We start from the raw sequence: 19,851 nt of genomic DNA, 5'->3' as shown, positions 1-19,851 counted from the left end.
ACAGTTTGCAAAGTTGAAGCTTCTCATTCTTTCCTGACATGTTGACATCTTGACATAGTGCAGGGGGGGTCTTTTATACACCCTGTCTTCCGACCTTGAACCTAGCAGCCTGAGGTGCCACATCAGTGATGACGATTTTAAGAAAAACTGCCCCCCCACCACACACACACCTAATATGCACCATGTAAAATTGTAGTGAATTTGTCAGTCGAGAATGTGGCAACAGTTATGCCTAGTAGAAGGCATTATTTCACAATTTTACATAACACAGCATATAAAATTGAAATGTTTCATTTTAAGTTGATGCATTGTAAATAAAACCATTAATTATGTGGATTTTTTTTTTTTAGTACGATGCATCAAGAACAAGCCTGCTTTCTTTGCTGAATGTTTGTACAAATCCATGAAAGTAAGTAAACATAATTTTTTTCCTTTGTCTATAATGCGTAATCATACTTCTCGCTTACCTGCAAGGGAAGGAAAGATGAATAACAAACAGTCTTGAGCTAGGTAATTGTGTATTATAGTTGTGGTATGTGAATCATGCTGTACAGAAGTGTTTAATTAAAAGGAGGTTGGAAGTATAGCTGATGAGTCATACTGTATGACGTCTGGCTTCGCTGATCCTCCAGGGTGTTGTTTTCAGAAGTTCTGTTCACTGTGGTACTGTTCAACTGTGATTCCTAGTTATATTTATTGGTTTGTCTTGCTGCATCACTGCAGACAAAATCTAGGTATTTACTTTTCAGTGTGTTCCATTGTTACCTGTATCATGTGTTATAAGAACATATGCAAATCTGGAATGCTTTTTACAGGTTATAACTGATTTACCCTGTTTATCTTGTAACAGTGCAATACCGTTAGGATATTTAGTTATAAATCATACACGAGAACACAGCACTTTTTTTTTTTTAAGAAGTCAGACATTTAAAATTGTTTAATGTCGATAAGACCAAAGATGTTTTAGTAATATAACCAAGTCTGAGAGTGGAGTTAACATATGGGAGGACCAGGATGGAAGACCTGTCTTAGACACTATCTCATCTCAGTGAATGAAGAAATACAGAAAAATGAGGATTCTACTGGAATGTGAATATAGAATTAATATTCTGAAGTAAAGTTTGTTGAATTTATTTGGAATAGCATGCATTTAGGTTGGCCATAGTCTGTCTCATTTTGCAGTATTGTAGAATAGAGAGTTTGACATTTTATGATCAAAGGCAGGGATTTTTCTGTTGGCAGTAATTTGTACTGCTGAATATCAGCTTGTTTAATTTCTTATAAACATCCACTGTTTTATGCTAAAGACTTGAGGCATTATTACTTACTATAGTCATTCAAATGAGATGCTTGCTTCTGTTCATTAAACTTGGCATATTACAGTAACTCCTCCCACTGGCTCAATATTTGGCATGTAATTATCTATTTCTAATACAATTTATAACTAGTTGTGATGCTACATATTACCTTCAAAAGACATCATGAGCCTACCCAAGTTATACACTTTCTGTAGGTTTATAAGCCCAGTGATGTAGATGCTGTTAATTAGATGCATCATTTCTTGTTAGAAGCATACCATGCTTTGTAAACTGTGGATTGCAGAGAATCCATTTAGTTAAAGCATTTTATGTGACTGGGAAAACTGGGTTTACGCCATGGCTGTTGAAGGCAGGATGGGTGATAGATGAAGAGCTGTGACTTTCAAACTTTTGGAACCAAGTCTGATGTAACATCTGCATCTTGCAGTTCTGTCTTCTGTAATCCAGTTGATAGACTACCATGTACGTGAACTGATCACATAGGTGCTCCATTGAAATTGCACCCCTTTTTTTGCCACATTCCAAAAGTCCAAAAATGAAGTATTTGCTAGTCCATTGGCCATCTGGTGCATTGCAGTTTTTCACTAATAGGCAGCGTACCGTGAATGCACGAATGCATGTGTGAAACTTCCACTTCATTATACATCTCTTCTTCCTCAAAAAATTTCTGTCTTTCCAGTTTCTCTGTCTACTTTTTTGTTTAACTTGTGTGACCATACTTCCTTTTTTTTTTTTTAGAGGTTGGAACATTTTTACCATTTTTATTGAATCATCATTTAAGACGTAAGCAAACCATACATTTATGTAAAAGAAAGCTAACCATATTAACATGTTCCCACTTAAAATTACATCACAATCTATTCTTTTGGGGAACCATCATCAATCAGACATTACATAAATTGCTCATTTCCTGCCTGCCTTTAAACTTCACTTCTTCTAAACGTTTTTCTGCATGCACTCTTCCCACAACTTCCATTTTTTTATATGCAACTTCCTCTTACCCTTTACTAAAGAGCTCACTTCCAGTTCTTTTTTTCTTTTGTACAGTATTCAATATTTCAAATGCAGTTGGTTTATACTTACATTTCTGTTTCCAGTAATTGCTTTTTTTGGCACCCACCAGAATTAAACTCGCCAAGACATAGTAATACTTTCTTAATTCGGATCCTGTGCTCTACCTCAGAAGAACCATTTCCTTAGTCACATACATTTGCTCACCTAGTGTTTCTGACAAAGTACTCATTACACTTGCAAAACACCTGTTCCCAGTTTCCTGTTTCTTCCCAATCGCACCTCCAGCATTTACCATCTACCTGAGGAAAAGTGTTTAGCATATTTTTGGTGTATAAATATACCTATACAAACTCTTCCAACCAAAAATTCCCAAGTCTTCTAGACTTTGTTGTATATTTGGGAGCCATACATATATCCTCCTCTAGTTTCCTTTTGAATTGTTTATCCAGTCTTTCTCTTCCCAACTGTTTCTAATCTTATGTAATTGGTTCTTATGGCTGTTGTGCAGTATTTTAAATGCCCTACTAATTATCCCATTTTAGCAGCAGCTTCTGTTCTAGATTCAACTAAAAGTTTACCAGGGCAGGTCATTCACTTAATATTTTGCTATCCCTTTCTCTTTGCCTGTACTGTGATATCAATCCCTAATAGGGAAGGCAGTCTGTAGACTGCAGTCCAGATACCTTCTTGGTCTCTTCCCATTCTGTTACATTTCCCTTTCTAGTTATTTGCTCCCAATACCTTTGTGCCTTTCTTAGTTTTCTTCGGTAATTTCCAGCTCGCTCTTTCCCATTTTCTTTACCCCAAAATCTCCTTTCAGTATTCACTTGTTAGGTTAGTTATTAGAGTACTTTATGCTACTTCATGAATATAATGTTCTGTATGGCTGTTATTTTCTTCAAGGATCTGCATCCAAAGTCCCACTTTCTCTTTATTTCTTGAATTTCTCTCATGTCATCATCATCCCTTTCTACTTTGAATTATTGCTTTCTGCTTGTATTATGTATGAGTTTTATTCCTGTACCACTAACGTATTCCTTCAAATCACATAATCCTAAACCACCTCGTTATACTGGAAAAATTAATCTTGTCCCACTTGACCTTTTCTGTCTTCCCCTTCCCAGATAAATTCCTTCAACTCTGTTAATTGTCCACAACTTCTCCTCTGACTGATAAAAATATGCCTGACCTGTATGCCAGACTAAAGGGACTACTGCTTGTATCTTGCTATTCTTATCTGTAAACATTCTAGTTTCACAGTGTTTGCATTATCTTCTGTTTTGTCTCTTCCCATATATCCATAACTACTAAATACTTTATTGTATCTTATCCCCATAAATGTGAGTATTGCTGAACCAATATTTATGTGTGCATAAATTACAGCTATAGCCTTTGTTTTATCTTCATTAATTTTATATCCCAAAAAAGACTTGAAACTATTTCAAAATGTTCCATAACACTGAAATTTCCTTTTCTGGTTTTATCAGGCACTGAATAACATTCAAATAAAGCTAACCTTTCTTGATTATTATACCAATTATATCCTTGAGTTTTCAAGTACCTTATTTTCTTTGCCAGTGGCTGTAAATATAAAGCAAATAAATGGGAAACAGAACACATCTGCCTGGTTCCTCTGCTCAGATGCAGTTTATCAGAGAGGAACCCTCCCACTTTAATTCTTGCCTCCGATCCTTCATGTAGCCTTCTAAACTTTATTTTATTAGGGAATGCAAATGCTTCCATTGTACTAGTCATAAAATCCCATCTTACTCTGTCAAATGCTTAATCTGCATCACGATTTACAGCAGTATTTTCTTATAGTCCACTTCCCTCTGGATTGTCATTGTTCTGTCAGTGTTATCAAATGTTTGTCTTCTTCCACAAAACCACATTGATCCGTAACTATACGTTTTGGCAACATGGTTGACATTCTTTTCCCAGTTGTAGACATAAATAATTTTTATAATCATTACTTAAGGTTGAATGGGCCTATTTGAAGCTGGGTCTGAAGAGCCTTTACCATCTTTACGTATTACAGCCACCTCAGCTTTCTTCCAGTATGTTAGCGCTTCCCCCCTTTTAAAATGCTGTTAAGTGATAAAGGCATGTCTTCCCACCTAGCTTCCATACTTCCTCAGGAATACCTTGTATTCCTGGAGACTTTCCTGCAGATTTGATTGTACATCTTTTTGTCATCTCCTCCTGTCTTAACATTTAATTTCCGAGCCTCATCTACCTCTTACTTTGGCATATTAAAGTTTTCTATAAATGTTTCCATTTGTGCTCTTTCTTGATTTTCACATTTCTTTGCTTCGTACAAATTTTCACAACCTTTCCAAAATGTCTGTAATACTTCTACAGGATGTCTGGTTATTTTTCTTACAGTTTTTATAGTAAGTTTGGCATCAACCCTTTCTGCTTTCTGTTGCCTAAGTCGTGCTAAAAGTTTTTGTGCTCCGGAGTTGTTATTCAACAAAAGTGTTTTAACAGAAGTGTTAAACTCATGCATATTATCCAGGTACTCCCTTATTTTCTTTTTAGCACTCTGTAGTTGCACCTCTTCTTGTTCTGTGAGATTCCCCTTATTCTGCTGTACTTTAACCTTTGTTGGCCCTTTTAAATTCCTGTTACTACTTAACTGTGTCACTTTTTCTTTTATTTCTACCTTGTTTTAAACTTCGCTTTCATTTTATCCTGTTCACTGTTACTTCCATATAAATTTCTGTCTTCCCTAATAACTCTTGAACAGTTGCACTACTCACTGCTTAAACTCTTCCCTTTTTAACAGGTAGGTGGGGGAGTGCCAGTGTTTCATCTTTATTTCATTACCCTGTATTTTTATCTTAGTTTTTATTGGTACATGATCTGAAATGGTTATTGGATGTGTCAAAGCTTTTGATTAAATACATTTGTTCCTGTGAAATGTAAGTTCTATCTAGTCTAGCCCAGTTGTATTTTGGGGAATAATATGTAAATTCTCTTTAAGCTCATTTTAGTGAATTTTCGGTTTTCTTCAGAAATCTATCCTCTAGTTTACCTTTTAGGTCCTTGGAGGTACATCCTCACTGTTCCTGTCCTCACCTGTAAGTAGTATTCCCTGCTGAAAGCCGATTATTTCTCCCAACATTTTCTTAAGCTCCATAATGGCAGTTTTAGGAGAAATATAAATGTGTGCCGTCATAATCCTTTTACTTTGTCCACTAGCTCCATACTGTCACAAATCATTATTATCTTCTTCTTCCTCTTCTATCACTATTGGACCTCCTCTAGCAATTAGTAGAAGTGCTCCCCTATCCCTTTGTTTCATATATTCTGGTGAATATCCATCCCAAAATCCTTTATCAAATTCACACAGTAATTTCTTTCCAAGTGTGTCTCCTATAGCATTACTATTTGCACTCTGCATTTCTTAATATAATTAAATACACTTACCTTTTTGTCTACACATGTGATGCCATTAATGTTCCAAGATAATATGGATGGCACAGCCATGCTGATATATTATATATGACTTTTTAAAATGTTTATTTCCAACTTTTGTGTTATATGCACCCACTAATGTTTGGCAGGTTGATCTTTTATACAGTTGTTTCTTGTCATCTCCATTTAAACCTATGTCACCCCCCATAATGTATTAACTTAAGACAAACACACAAACCATGCATGTACATCTTCAGATAAAGAAGTATAACCCTCCTGACAGGAACAGTTGTTCCAAATTGACAGCTGCACCCATAGGTATTACCTAACCTAAAATTCCAAGGTTATCCATTCAAATGTGTGTGTGCTTCTACGTACACTAATTGCTGTTTGTGCTCCTACATACACAAACAGTAATTAGTGTACATAGGAGCACACCCACCTACGTACGCAAACAGCAGTTAGTGTACATAGGTACTTGTGCTCCTACATACACTAATTGCGGTTTGTTTTTGTCTTTTCTGCATTTCCTTCTCAGATGTGAAAAAGTTTGTATACTTTTTAAAAAACATTAACTATTAACCTTAAGAAAAGGTACACTGGCTGTCTCTGAATACAAGTAAATTTATATGTTCTAGTAAATGCATTGAGTTGTTTAGCTACCAGGAATGTTGCTGTCTTATTCACTTCCAATAAATTCAAACGTTTCTTTTTATTAAGCTGATTGCCAGTGTTTCTTTTAATTTTACATGTCTGTCAGCAAACAGTGTCCACAGCTGTCAAGATTTATTGCCTAGACCAGTAGTTGACTCGTCTGCATGGAAACATAAGAACAGACTGTGCAGCTACCCTCAGCTACAGAGTTCCAACTCTCACTGAAAATTATTTGCCAGAGGAAAATTTTCCACTGCATTCAAAGAGTTCTCTTATTTTTAAACCTCCCATGCTTAAACAAAAAAACTTGTTTTTAAATTAAGCCATTCACCTATGCAAAAGTAGAAGAAAATATCTCAACTCCACATATATAATAATCTGTGTATATTTATACCCCATCCCCCACCACAACAGAAACAGATTATAGCATATTAACTTAAAACATGCTTTTGTCCAGCCTTTCTTCTCTTTTTACATTGTAATGCTAATGTTTTTAACTAAAAAAAAATACTTGTTATCTTTATCACATACAGTAATCACTTATTTCTTGCCTTCACCCATTCACTTTAGATATCCCTGACTAGATACTACACAAATCTGCTTTACTATATAACATGCAGTATATGCCATGAAATGTTTATACAAATACTGTCAAGAACAAAAATTGTTTTTATTTAGTTTTTCTTTTCTTTTTTTAGTGTGCTTCCAAACATTAATGACAGGAAGGAGGGTATGTTTCTTGGCCCACACCAAGCTTAACAAAGTCAACAAAAGTCCAATCTTTCACTGTCACCTTTTCTTGTAAAGGTATATTTCACAAATGTGATTTGGTGGTTTATAGCTCCACATTTATTCACCAAGTTTAGTATTGGTGGTGGTCTTCCTGTTTATCTCCATCTCCGAACCCCAGACTCCAGTTCATGTCTAAGGTACTCTCGATTTTTGTAGTCTATTCCAGTGCTATTTTCTGTCTCACTTTGGAACACTGGAAAAAGGTTTCACTGGGAAAGTCTTCTGTATGAGCTTCATTATCAGAAGAATGAGAAGTAGAGTCTCCTTCTATTTGATGGCTCATTTTTTGTATGACAAACTTGTATTTCCTCCTTAGCCTGTTTTGGTTTGGAAAATGTCTTTGATACTCTAAGAAAAATCATTCTGAAGATAGCTGGATACTGAGCTTGAATCTCATACCTGCCTCTTGACATTCCCTGATTGATGGGATAAATTTGCCTTTCTTCTGCCTGGTGTACAGTGATCATTTTCCACAAACAGTCTACCATCTCTGATTTTGAATACTTTGTCTTTTTTCCACAGTTTTGTCAGGAATAACTTTCTGCTGGTAGGATTGCATCTTTACTGTTTTGGCTGCTTTCTCATAGCCAGGTTTGGAGTATACACACAATATGCCCTTTCATTTAACAACCCCTGCTATGGAGTACTAGTCTAGTTGCTTGTTTGTGTTTTTATAAAATTAATATAGTCCTGTTCCTTCCAGTTTCTCTGATACAGCAGACAACTTCAGGTTTTCTTTGAATGATGTGTCCAGTAACTCTTCAACCTCTAACCATGTTTTGAAACAGCTCTTCTTGAAAATTCTTGTGCTCAGCCAGCCTTTTCTTTATTTTGACCTCCTGGATTTTGCAGTTTTATCACTTCATCTGAATAGCTGTTTGACATCTTTTGTTTTTCTAGCCTTTTTATTTGAGTTGATATTCTCCTTCGTTGATTGATTTATTTTAATCAGCTATGAGCGCATTTTATTTTTTTTCTTCTAAATTGCTAAAAGCCATATCTTGTACCAAAACTGGAGTTTGCACTGCTTTTTGCAGCTCCAGAATTCTTCCCAGTCAGTGTTTTCTCCTCACCTTTTTAGCAGATATTCTTTCAGGTTCTCCAAGTTGCTTTGCTGGTATTGAGGCATTGTACTTAATAGCCAGAAACTGAATTTTACTAAAATTGGCAGAATTACTAGCCCTTATCTCGGTTTCTCTTTTCACACACTGGGAGAGTTGAAGTTAAGCTGTTAATCAGTGTGAAGCCATCTTTGAAGTCTTTCCCTTATTTAAATATTGATCACAAATTAATCAGTGCTTTGCCACTTTACTCAGTATTGTATACTAGTGAGATTTTTGGGGTCCCTATTAAATTGCAGAACGTTTCAAAGTTCGAATGTCATATGGTTGACACCATATAATCGAACTTTAAAAAGTTTGAAGGTGAAAGGCAACAGCTCCATACACGCAGAATGGGAAAGTTTCCCTTTTCTGTACTGAAGTGTGGTCTCGGAGTTGGTATATTTAAGTAGGGGGGTTTGTTGGGTGCAGGGAGGCTTGCCCCCTGCTCAGAGTGTTAAAGTAAGTTTTTTTTTTTTTTTTTTTTTTTTTTTGTTATATTATATATGCAAGGTTTCAAGTTTTACTCATATGTTATAGAACATATGAGGTTCAAAATTTTGAAGCTTCGAATATATAATATAGACCCGATTTTTGTCTTTTGTCTTTGATTTACCTGCTTGGATACAACTGTTTCTCTCCATAGTATGCAGACTTCACTTCCTTTTGAAATGGGCTTGTGTTTGAGTTGATTAAAGAAATGGAATGATTGTTCCAGGCAACAGCTTCACCATGTTGCTATACAGACAATCTTATAGCATGCATGTGGATATCGGTTGGCAGAATTCATCTTTTAATAAGATTTTAAGTGTATTGTTGAATCACGTCTGAAAAAATGTTAAGGCTACATCCCTTCAAATTGGTGGTTTCCCACTGATTTGTTGTTTTTCTCTGCTGGTTGTTGCACATCTCTCACTGTTAGGGAATGAATGCTCTGAACTCCTTGTCCTATTTTGCAATTCTGACTATTCCTTCATTCTTGATATTTCAGTGCAACTTTTTTCTTAATGTGAATAACATTTAGTGTAACCAGACCACTGTGGGAGAAGACTGGAGCTCCAGGATTCCTCACAGACCTCGATTGAGACTCGAGACTGAACCCTACAGCTGTGAGGCAAAGGTCTTAACACTAAACTGTTGTGCTGTCCTTCGACTAAATTGACTTTAGGAAACGTTTAGTGTTGAAAGGTATGCATGTCAATAATGTTATTTTGCAGTGCAGGTGAAATTATTGCAGTGTGTAGTCCTTAAATGCACGTTTTGCTTTGAAACACAGCATGACTTATTTTGTGCATTTCCTCATTTGATCTGTTAGCTTAGGTCTTCATGAATTATACAGCTTAAATTGATAAACTGACATATTCAACTTGGTACTAACCCTGAAAGCTTCACTTCATTTTTAAGCAGTTTTACCATTGCTGCATTTATGATAGTGAGAAATGTATTACAGAAAGCAGGCTCATAGAAAAGTATTTTATCATCTTCTGAAGGTTTGTTCATTCTTTCATATTATACCTACTAACAGTTTTAACGATTGTCTGGAAGAAGCAAAAATAATTTCTGGAAATGTGAATTGAACTAGGGCTTCACATGGGTTGTAAGAAGTTTGTAAGCATGTAGTCTGTGAGGAAAAGTGGATACTAAGGTAAAATGTGTGGAAGTTCATATTGCCTCCTAATAGAAGACTGGTGCCTAAGTTTTGCAGCTGGACTGTTAAAATCTCTCTCCTTCCAAAAGAATCCAGTTGTACAGGTGACTGAAATGATTTATTTTGTATCAACCATTGTAGTACACAACAGGATGTTTTTTGGCTGTCCAAGGTATTTAGGGTAGCATTTTTTACCTTTAGCTGCTCTTTTCTGGATGCCTCATTTTCATAAACTCATTTTATATTGAGTACCTTAAGATTTACAGTGGGAATTAGTTGTGCAGCTGTCAGATACATAAGACAAGCGGGCATTACAGCTTTCTAGACATGATACAGTGTCTTGCAGTTTGTATTTAACGTCTGGAATTAACTGTGCGTATATGAAAGTTGTTGAAGCAAGCTGTACTCTGAGAATGGAGCTATGAATAGGGAGAGTTTTGAACTGCTTAAACTAGTTGCTTAGCCAGGTACAGGTATTTACTGTATGGGGAGGAAAGAAATGGTGAGGTTCGGCCCTATTAGCCTGCTTTTGGTGGAAGGCGGTGTGTGCTTGTGAGCACCCTTCTTGGCAGAATATGTTGTAGAAATCTGTGATCATTTGGAGATGTTTGCCAACAATTGGTGCAGAGTCGACTCACAAGGGAATGCAGCATGCATTGAAAAGGCTATTGTATGACAACCCCTTGGATGCAAAGGAACATATATGGGGGAGCCAGGGCTTAAAGGAAAAGTTCCAGTCCTTTTTATGAATGGCAGTTCTGTTCCCTGGGAAATGAGTAAACTGTAGGTCTCTTACCCAGGGAGAACAGACAGATCAGTAGAGTTGTTGGATTTGTAAGCTTGGTGGTCTGAGGAATATTGCAGAAAAAAATAGCTGTAATAGCGCACCTATGTCAGAATACCACATTGTGAATAAGTCTGTGGAAATAAATGCTATACAGCATGTTATAAGCTGTGATGGGAGAATGATTAGTTACTTATTGAGTGAAGATCACTTATTGAGTGAAGATCACTTAAAGATGCAAGGAAGGGATATGGCGAGACATGAAAAAGACTGTGTTAGTAGTGTATGGATATGGGACGTTTACGCATTTGTCTGTGGTGAAATTGCATTGGAGGAAAGCCTTTGTAAAAGCTCTTGAAAAACTGCAGAGGATGTAGATGTATGATTTCAAAGTAAAACACAAATCTGGTAAAATTATTATATATTCATAGGGGAAATTGAACAAAGCATGTTTAGAAAGGGAAGCCTGCAGAATTGCTAAGAGAACTAAAATGCTACCAGTGATAGAAGTGTTTCACAAATGTCCTGAGACTGACTTTGAACTGCAGTTAGTGAAAGAACTTAAATGTTAGTTTAATGGGGTCTGTGCAGAAATTAGTAAGGTAAGGAATTCAGTTTTTTTGTTTCTTTCAAGGAAGAAACAAGTTATGCTCTAGGCTGCATGTTCACAGCCGACAAAGTACATTCAGTTGAAAAGACAAAACCTTGACATGGTAAATCTTAATTGTAAATAGAAAACTACAAAGAAAGAACCAGAGATGTAATGTATTGGGTTGGAATGTAAATTCATGTTAAATAAAATAGAGTTGTGCTTTGTGCACTTCTTGCAATATCAGCAAACTAGCAGAAATATTAATTTGTACATTGCACAGTCATTCTTGTAGTAAAGGCCATCTCTGTTTTGAGGTGTTAGTCCAAGTGCTCTAAAATAATAAACTGGTAGATGCAGCAAGTGCCAAGGCCTATATTCTCAAGATAGGAGATAACCGATGTACTTTCTGACAGTGGTCTGCAATACAAAATTCAGAAGATTAGATAGTTTGCATGTGAGTGAGAATCTAGACATATTGTCCAGTCCACATTACCCACAGTTGAATGGATAAATTTAGTTATCCAGACACACAAATCGAGAGAGTTGCAGCAAAAAAAAAAACAAATAAATAAAATTTTTCTCATTTGTAAATGTAGGATTATTCTTTTGCAGATTCAGTCTCTTACTAGGTCTTTTGTTAAGGAGAGAAGAGTAAAAAAAAGTGAAAATTCCCTACATCTATATTTCTGATGCCTGAATGTTCATACTGAGTAACTGTTGGAGAAACAACAGCCAAAACAGAAGAGTTTAGAGTAATTAAGAGTAAGACCATGTTTAAAGTCTGGAGATGTAAGAATTCAAATTACATGGCAAAGGTTGATGGCTGAAGCAAAATAAATTAGTTATATGGTGGTGAGGCAGATAAATGAAGGTGCTATGCTGTTTTGTGGTGATACAAAACTACACTGGAGAAATTATAGCCTGTTTAAGAAATATATGACAAAATTCAAACAAGATCCGTTGTCACAGTATTGTAAAAAAAACAAAACAAAAGAAATTGACTGTAAAAGCTATGATAAAGAGTTACAAAGAGATGCTCCTCTAACAACAGCTCAAGAAAACCTGAACTGCAGTCCCAAAAGAAATACTTGATTTCCAGAGGGAACAGCTGTATGAAAGAAACCAGTCGAGTGTATTGACAGCTCAGGAGCTGATGGTAATATAATAAGTCTGAAAAGTTGCATATTATAAAAATGCTTTTTGAACATGTAAAAAAGATCTCTGTGTAAAAAGCCGCGTCATGCTTTAGTATAAAAATATTTTTTAAACGGTCTGTGTTGTTTTAACACATTCCTGTCACTCATGTCCTGTGGCTGTTTAGCATTGTTAAGCACAAGAGTAGTACTTGACAGCATTGCATTGCGGGTGTACGAAACAGTGAAGCACCTTTCTAACATTAGAAAGGTGCTTAACAAGCCTGTATTTTGCTGATTTGGGAGAGTAATCATGGAGCTTCTTGCACTACAAGTATATTAAGATGTGGAATTTCTCTCAAAATATTTTAATCCATAGATACAGTAAGTACTTTGTCATGTGATACAAGTTCCAGAAGTATTTAGATAGGATACTTGCATGACTGCTTAATAGTTTTATTCTTGCAACATTTTTGTTTTTGGGAGGAGCATGTTTTGGGTAGGATTTTGTGTGCTCGTATTTGTGTGTATCTTGTTTAGTAGTCCATGGAATTATTTTGTAATTTAACTTTAAACATTTTCTTGCCTTATAAGTATAGATTTGAGTTTGGGATTATCTAGGTGATTAGGGTGTTTCTGGCTTTTGCATGTTTCTAAGTTTTGTTTGTATAGTGGCCGGACTTTTAATTTCTTAGCAAGTGGCATAAATGTGGCAGAACTGGAGATATTTTAGAATCTTTGACAAAGAGCAGGTTGAGACCAACTTGTAATCTTGCAGTAAAAATGTAGATAAATATAGAGCCCAATTCCAAAAGACTTGCTTTAGGTATGAATGACCACTCACACTGAGAGCAGACCTATTGGAATCTGGCCCCAGTAGTAAGCCTGTTTATAGATGGGCCTTTCACCGAAATAAGTCACTTACACTGAGGGCAGGTCTTTCAGAATCAAGGCAGACTTACACTGACAGGAACTCTCTTGAAGTCTGGCCTATAGTCTATACTGTGTACAAGATGGCATGTATAAATTGTAGCTTATTTGGCATCCGTTGTTAGGATAACTGCATATTTGTAATGTGTCTGTAGTTTTCCAATTTTTATAAACTGACATTTCATTGGTTTGATGTATTTTAGTAGTTCAACCAGGTTAGTTAATATTATTTTTATAGTTATGCTTTTAGTTAGTTTAGATATATGGAATCTGATCCATCTTTGCTAGCAGCGCCATTTTCTAATTTGGTACATTTGGCTAGTGCTATCTTTCTTATTTTTTCAGTAAGAACAAATTTTGTTTCTAGAGGGTTGATTTTAGGTGGACAGTATTTTCTGAGGGGATGGGCTGTAGATTTTTTATGTGCAGTGTGCAAAATTTCTCTTGAAGAGGGTCAGTGAGGTGCTGTGCTTAACATGTATGGGAAGTCTGTTCCATAGCATGGGTAGTCTCTGGGTTGTGAACCTGTCCCTCCAGTACATTCTGTCGATTGTGGTAATGAGGTTGAGGTCTCTGGAGTGTGTGGTGCGGAGGGATTGGAATTTCTTTAGATGTAGCATTTCTAACAGAGCTGGTTCAGACATGGCTTTGTAAGTCAAGCAGAGATCACCTCTAAATAGGCAATATGAGACAGAGAATAGTTGTAGTTTTAAGTCTGTCATATAGGACAAGTGTTTAAGGCCTAGAATCCTCTTTATGAGGTACTTATGCGGACTCTCCAGTTGTTCCAGGTGTCTAGTGAGGTACATGCCAAATGGGGCATTGTACTCTATGATTGGCCTAATGAGGGAAGAGTAGAGGGAGACAATGACTGGATGCAAAACCCTTAGTAATGAGATGTGCCACATAGGACTTTCTGACCACAGTGGCAACGTGGTAATCAAGAGAGGTTTGCTGTCAACCTGTGTTCCCAGATCTTTTATAATGCCTTCTGTGTTCAGTGGACTACCATAGATGTGGTAATTTATAACAACCAGGTTTTTCCCAAAGGGGATGATGACACATTTTTTGGCATTGAGCTTAAGGCCATGGTTCTGACACCAATTGTTGGTCTCAGTGAGGCCATTCTGTAGGTTGTCAACATAACTTGGGGAGTTAATGGCTTCCAACTTGCAATTGTCTGTGAACTTTATCAGCCAGAATCCCTTTGTGTTGGCCTGGACTTCAGAGAAGTGGATACCAAACAGGAGAGGACCCAGGACTGAACCCTGTGGGACTCCACTCGTGACTAGTCAGCAGTCTAACTTGGAGTCAACAAACTACTTTCACACTGTGGGTTCCATCTGTGAGCCAGTTTGCAACCCACCTAGTGATATAGGGGTTGATGCCTAGCTTAATGAATTTTTTTGTGATTCCTGAGTGGGAAATGGTATTGAAGGCCTAGGCCAGCTCAAGGTAGGCTGGTATCAAAGGCCTTGCCTTCATCCACAGCTCTTGTGACTGACTCAAAGAAGTCGACTAAGTTGAGCAGGCATGATGTACCTTTCACAAAACCAAACTTTGTGGGATCTAGAGTTTGGAGATTCCCTGTATCTTTGTTTATTAGGTCCATGACGATGCATTCCATAGCTTTGCATATCAGACTCATCAGGCTAATGGAGCGATAGTTCCCTGGGTCTGTAGTCGCTCCTCCTTTGTGGAGAGGGATGACTGTAGCAGTGCACCATTCGGTGGGGACAAAGCCTGATGTGAGGGTGTGATTGAACAGGGCACACAGATGAGGTGCCGGTTAACTCTGTAGTTCATTTAGAGCACAGCCAGGGATATTGTCAGGTCCCATGGAAGCTGTATTCTTGGCCTTGGACAGTGCTGTTTTAACCTGTGCAGCAGTAATATTGGGTGCCTGGGAATCTACTGGTATTTTGATTGGTCCTTTGGGTGGGGAGAGAAGGATAAAGTTGGCACTGAATTTATCGGCCAGTATATTGGCAATATCTGTTGGCTTGGTATAGGAGGTACCATTGTGCAGTAGCTCAGAGCAAATCTGGGTATTGCCGTGGAGATCCTTTACATAACTATAGAAGGCCTTGCGGTTGTCTTTACTATCTGCTGCAATTCTGTTTTCATAGCTAACTTTAGAGGATTTGATGAGGGATCTCAACTTTTTGTTGAGGCTGACAAGGGAGTTTTTCCAGTCTTGGGACTTCATCTTATTCTGCATCAGTTTCCACCTCCTGTTGTAGAGTGTGTTTATGGCAAGGGACCACCAGAATGGCTTCCTTTCTTTGGAGGAGAGTGTCTTGGTTCTATTTGGTATGGCGAGATCCATGCATTTGTGTATGTGTTTGTAGAGTGCATTGGTGTATGATTCGGTGGTCATGCAACTATTCTCCATTTGCATGGGTGTTGTGAAGTTAGCCACCTCTATTTTTAGGAGCCCAACATTAGCTTTGAAGAAGGTTTTCATGGTTGTTACCTTTGCCGGGGGGGTGGGGGTGGGGTGGGGTGAGGGATATGGATTTCCAAGGTGATTAGTTTGTGGTCAGAACTAACCGGAGAGGAGTTGACTATTGGTGTAGAGCAATGGTCCCACAAATTAGTAATGAGGTCAAGGATGTTGCTACCTCTAGTGGGGGCAAGAAAGAGCTGGTCCAGGGCATTGGAATTAATGAATTCCAGGAAACGGGAAAGTGTATTGGTACATGAGTAGTTTTCCCAATTAATGTAGGGGTAGTTGAAGTCGCCCAGTATGAGAGTGTTGGGTTGGACCCTAATATTCTCCAGGTTGCTTGGGAAAGTGGAGTGTGAGTCTTGGGACATGATTGGGGATCTATAGTAGGCTACGACCTGAATCGCTGTCTTACCCAGTGTTAGCTGCACCCAAGTATTTCTGATGTGTTATGTTGGGCTATCATTCTGGAGGTGTGCGCATCCTTTATGAATATGGAAACACCACCACCTTTGGATTTTCGGTCCAAGTTCTGGGACCGAAGGGTGTGGAATGAGTTGTAGCCTGGTATTGCAGGGATGCTTTTGCTGCCTTGAACCCAGGTCTCTGTTACAGCGCAAATGCCAATGTTCTCCATTTTAAGGCATGCTTTGAGTGAATGCATTTTGAGATTTAGACTTCTAGCGTTGAGCAACATGACCCTCAGATTGCCTTTGTTTGTAGCCATTACTGTGGTAATTTGGTCTTTGGAACACAGCCTAAAAAAAGGCACTATAGGGATGGCAAGACCCTTGGCCAGTATCCGGAAGGCCAGGGGTGACAGATGCAGGCCATCTCTGGCAAAGTATCGAGTTCTGTCCGTCATGTTATCCCAGGTAGACAGATACTGGATAGTCTTAGAATGACACCAGAAACTTAGCCAATTGTTGAAATCAATCATTTCTGCTTGTACTGTGGTATCATTCTGCGAATGGTAGGATGCTGCTCAGGGCTAGGGTCATACCCACCTGGGCTACGTAATTCGAGAGATCCTCCAAGTCTCTCTTCATGTAGTCTAGGTAGGTACGTCTTAGGCCATTCACACTCACATGTACAATGACAGTCCTGTTTTGAACCTGTTGTTGAGGGACCCGAGTGCATGCTTTATGTGGCGGATTCTGTCACCTGACAGGCAGCTGACTGCTACTTTCTCCTTATTCAACCTAGTGAGTGGGACATCAATGTACCTCACTATTGAGTCACCTATGACTAGTGTGTTGGGCATGCTTTTTTGCCTTGGGGGTTTTGGTTGAGTGGTACATTAAGGAGAGTTGTATCTCGTGATTAGTATTGTGTTGTGATGGTTGAGTGCATTTCTGCTTTGGAAATCTCTGCTGTTTGGGTAGATTTTTATTGAGAGGCTCCGCGAAGGTGGGTGTGTTGTTTGTGTTTTTATGTGAAGGCAGTGCTGGTGTGTGTTCTGGAGGGCTGTGTTCCATGTGGTGTGGTGCAAGTGTTGATCTTCTCCTCTTGACTAGCTAGTCCGGTTTTGGCTGGACAGTGTGTGGCTTCCAATTTGTATATATAAGTGCATCTCTTGCAGGTTTGAGTGTTGGGAAGTAGGAGAAGAGGGTTGTGTGTACATGAGGCAGTTGCTACGTTCCCTCTGGATGCCCAAGTTCACCAGGTTAATAGGTGAAAGCACAGGGCATTAATAATAAGTACTGGAGCGGTTTCCTTGTAGAATGTTTCATGCTGGTAGCACTTTTGTATGCTACAGTAATTGCTACAAGAAATCTAGTAAAGTGCTAGAGTAATAAGCTAGTAAAAGTGCAGGAGAGGAGCGAACTAGCAGATCTAAGGGAAATTTGAAGAGCAGACTTTGGCACCATTCAGAAGCTTACAAACCGTCCTGGATGCAGCAAATCTGTATCTGGACTAGACTGGTTACAGGAAAGGTGAGAAACAAGTGCAAATGCAATCTTTTAAATCAGAAAGTTGAAAGAGATGGAAAAAATTGCCCAAACGGCCAATAAACTACAATGTCTGGGCCAGAAACCACTCCTTTTGTGGTAGATAGGCTACCTAGTGCTTACTACTCCCACTGATAAGCTAGAAGGCTTCCCTCCAACACAGAAAGGCTTGGGGTGCTCAGAAGTTTGCAAACAGTCTTGTATGTAATGTATGTAGTGCAAAACCGAGAGTGGATACTGGTCTTTACCCATCTTAACCTGCTGCCATTGGTATGGCTTCAACGTTTTCTTTCATTTAAATGTACACAGACAGTACCCTTTCAGTTTCACTTCCTCCCGGGGGAGCAGGCATGGAGTTCATGATTCATTATTGTCTATACCTTTAGTCAGCAACCATTAATTTACTCAGGCAACTTTTTAAAAATACTATTTATTTTACTTCACTTGCATTATTACTGTAATTCTATGACATACATATTCATGATTAAGTTTAAAATCTGCCACTTGCTTTTTTGTTTCTAGGGTGCAGGTACAGATGATGACACTCTTATTCGAATAATGGTCTCGCGGTGTGAAATTGACTTGTTGGACATCCGAGCTGAGTTTAAGAAGATGTATGGGAAGTCACTGCACTCATTCATTAAGGTGAGTCTTACTTTTCTTCTTTATTTCCTTTTTTGCTGAGAATATGCTCTAAATCTTTTTATCATTTTATGTAGGAAGTCAGATTAGGATGCATTTTTAAAATGTTCATCCATGGTTTGAAGCGCATGTGCAAAGGTGTGAAAAGGAATATGGCACTAACATTCTGTTTTCACCTTATAAGTTGCTGGTCTCCAGGAAGCAGTCACCTCACTGTTTTGTTTTATATTCTTGTTAGTGAAGCAAATGACTTTAAAATTTCATCTCCCCAGCATGTTCAGTCTTTTCTGGGTGTGCCCCTGTGCTATGGGCAGTTGAAGGCAGCATCTTTATGGCAGTTCATTTAAGACTTCAAACGTTGAAGAATACCCCAGTGATGCACAAGAATACAGTGTTACCTAATTAATGTTACCTCACTGTCCTGTGGAGTCCACTTACTTTACATTACCTGTGATGCCTCTCTAATCCTCCCTGTATTCACAAGTAGCACTGATTCATTCATGAAGCGCTTTGTAAAATAGTTCTGCAGCAGCTGTGATTACCTTTTTAACAAGTGATGCTGTTATGTGTTATCAGGCAGCTCACTCTTATAAGTGCTTATTAGGAGGAACAAAAAGCCTAAACGACTGTCTGGAAGGGAAGAACAAGCAAGTAGAGGAAAAACACGTTTCTTAGTTCCGCAGCTCAGTTTTCCCCAGAAATGCTTCACCAAATTGTATGACACAATGATGCATTCAGGAAAGTACCGAGCTATACATACAGCATGAGCTGTGAAGTCAAACATTGCTTACTTTATTTAAAAATAAAAGACCTTGCAATACATGAACAACACCTTTCTGAATCAGAAGTACTGCATTGTGTTCAGCTTATTTTCAGGATATTCTGAAAGCTGAGATTTTTGCTTTGCAAAGTCTTTAGTGGTCCTGCTGTTCTTGTGACCGGATTTGTTGGTGGGGAGAGGTCATTTCCATAATGCATACTTTTGGATAGTCTTTATTGCCAGGGAGGAACTTCAAAAAGAATTTAAACTGAGCAACTGCTTCTTAATATGAGCTTGAGTCATTAACAGTAAAAATTCAAAACTGCACTTACCATGAACCCAAAACATTTGCCAAGTAAAAATTAAAAAAAGTTCTGTGATAATATATTACAAATTTGTTTTTAACTGTTAAAATAAACTGCTGTTCTCCAAATTCAAACACTCAGTCCAACCAAACAGCCGACTAGGCAAACGGCTCTAAAGCAAAGCCAGTGGTAGAAAACTTAACTTAAATTTTATTAAGTATTGTGGAGTAAAATCAACTAAGCGTGGTTGTCCCATAAATGAAGGTCTTCGACAGAGTTAATTCTACCGGCTTACCCTTACAATTTATAACCATTTCACCAATCAGATCCAGGAACAACTTGTACAGGTTAAAACCA

The 19,851-nt window shown here is 38.0% G+C and overlaps 1 protein-coding gene across 1 annotated transcript in view; it reads left to right on the top strand.

Moving 5' to 3' along the window:
• The window catches only part of ANXA4 (annexin A4), a gene marked incomplete in the record, with an annotated part of 219,510 nt that overhangs the window by 190,901 nt on the left and 8,758 nt on the right, over positions 1-19,851 (top strand). The window contains 2 exon segments of the mRNA XM_044083017.1: positions 351-409; positions 18,310-18,432. Coding sequence (XP_043938952.1) covers positions 351-409; positions 18,310-18,432 — 182 coding nt within the window.

Source organism: Protopterus annectens, chromosome 9.part0, assembly GCF_019279795.1.
Source record: "Protopterus annectens isolate FY-2018-M chromosome 9.part0, PAN1.0, whole genome shotgun sequence".
NCBI lineage: Eukaryota > Metazoa > Chordata > Ceratodontiformes > Protopteridae > Protopterus > Protopterus annectens.
This window is presented reverse-complemented; position numbering and strand designations above follow the sequence as displayed.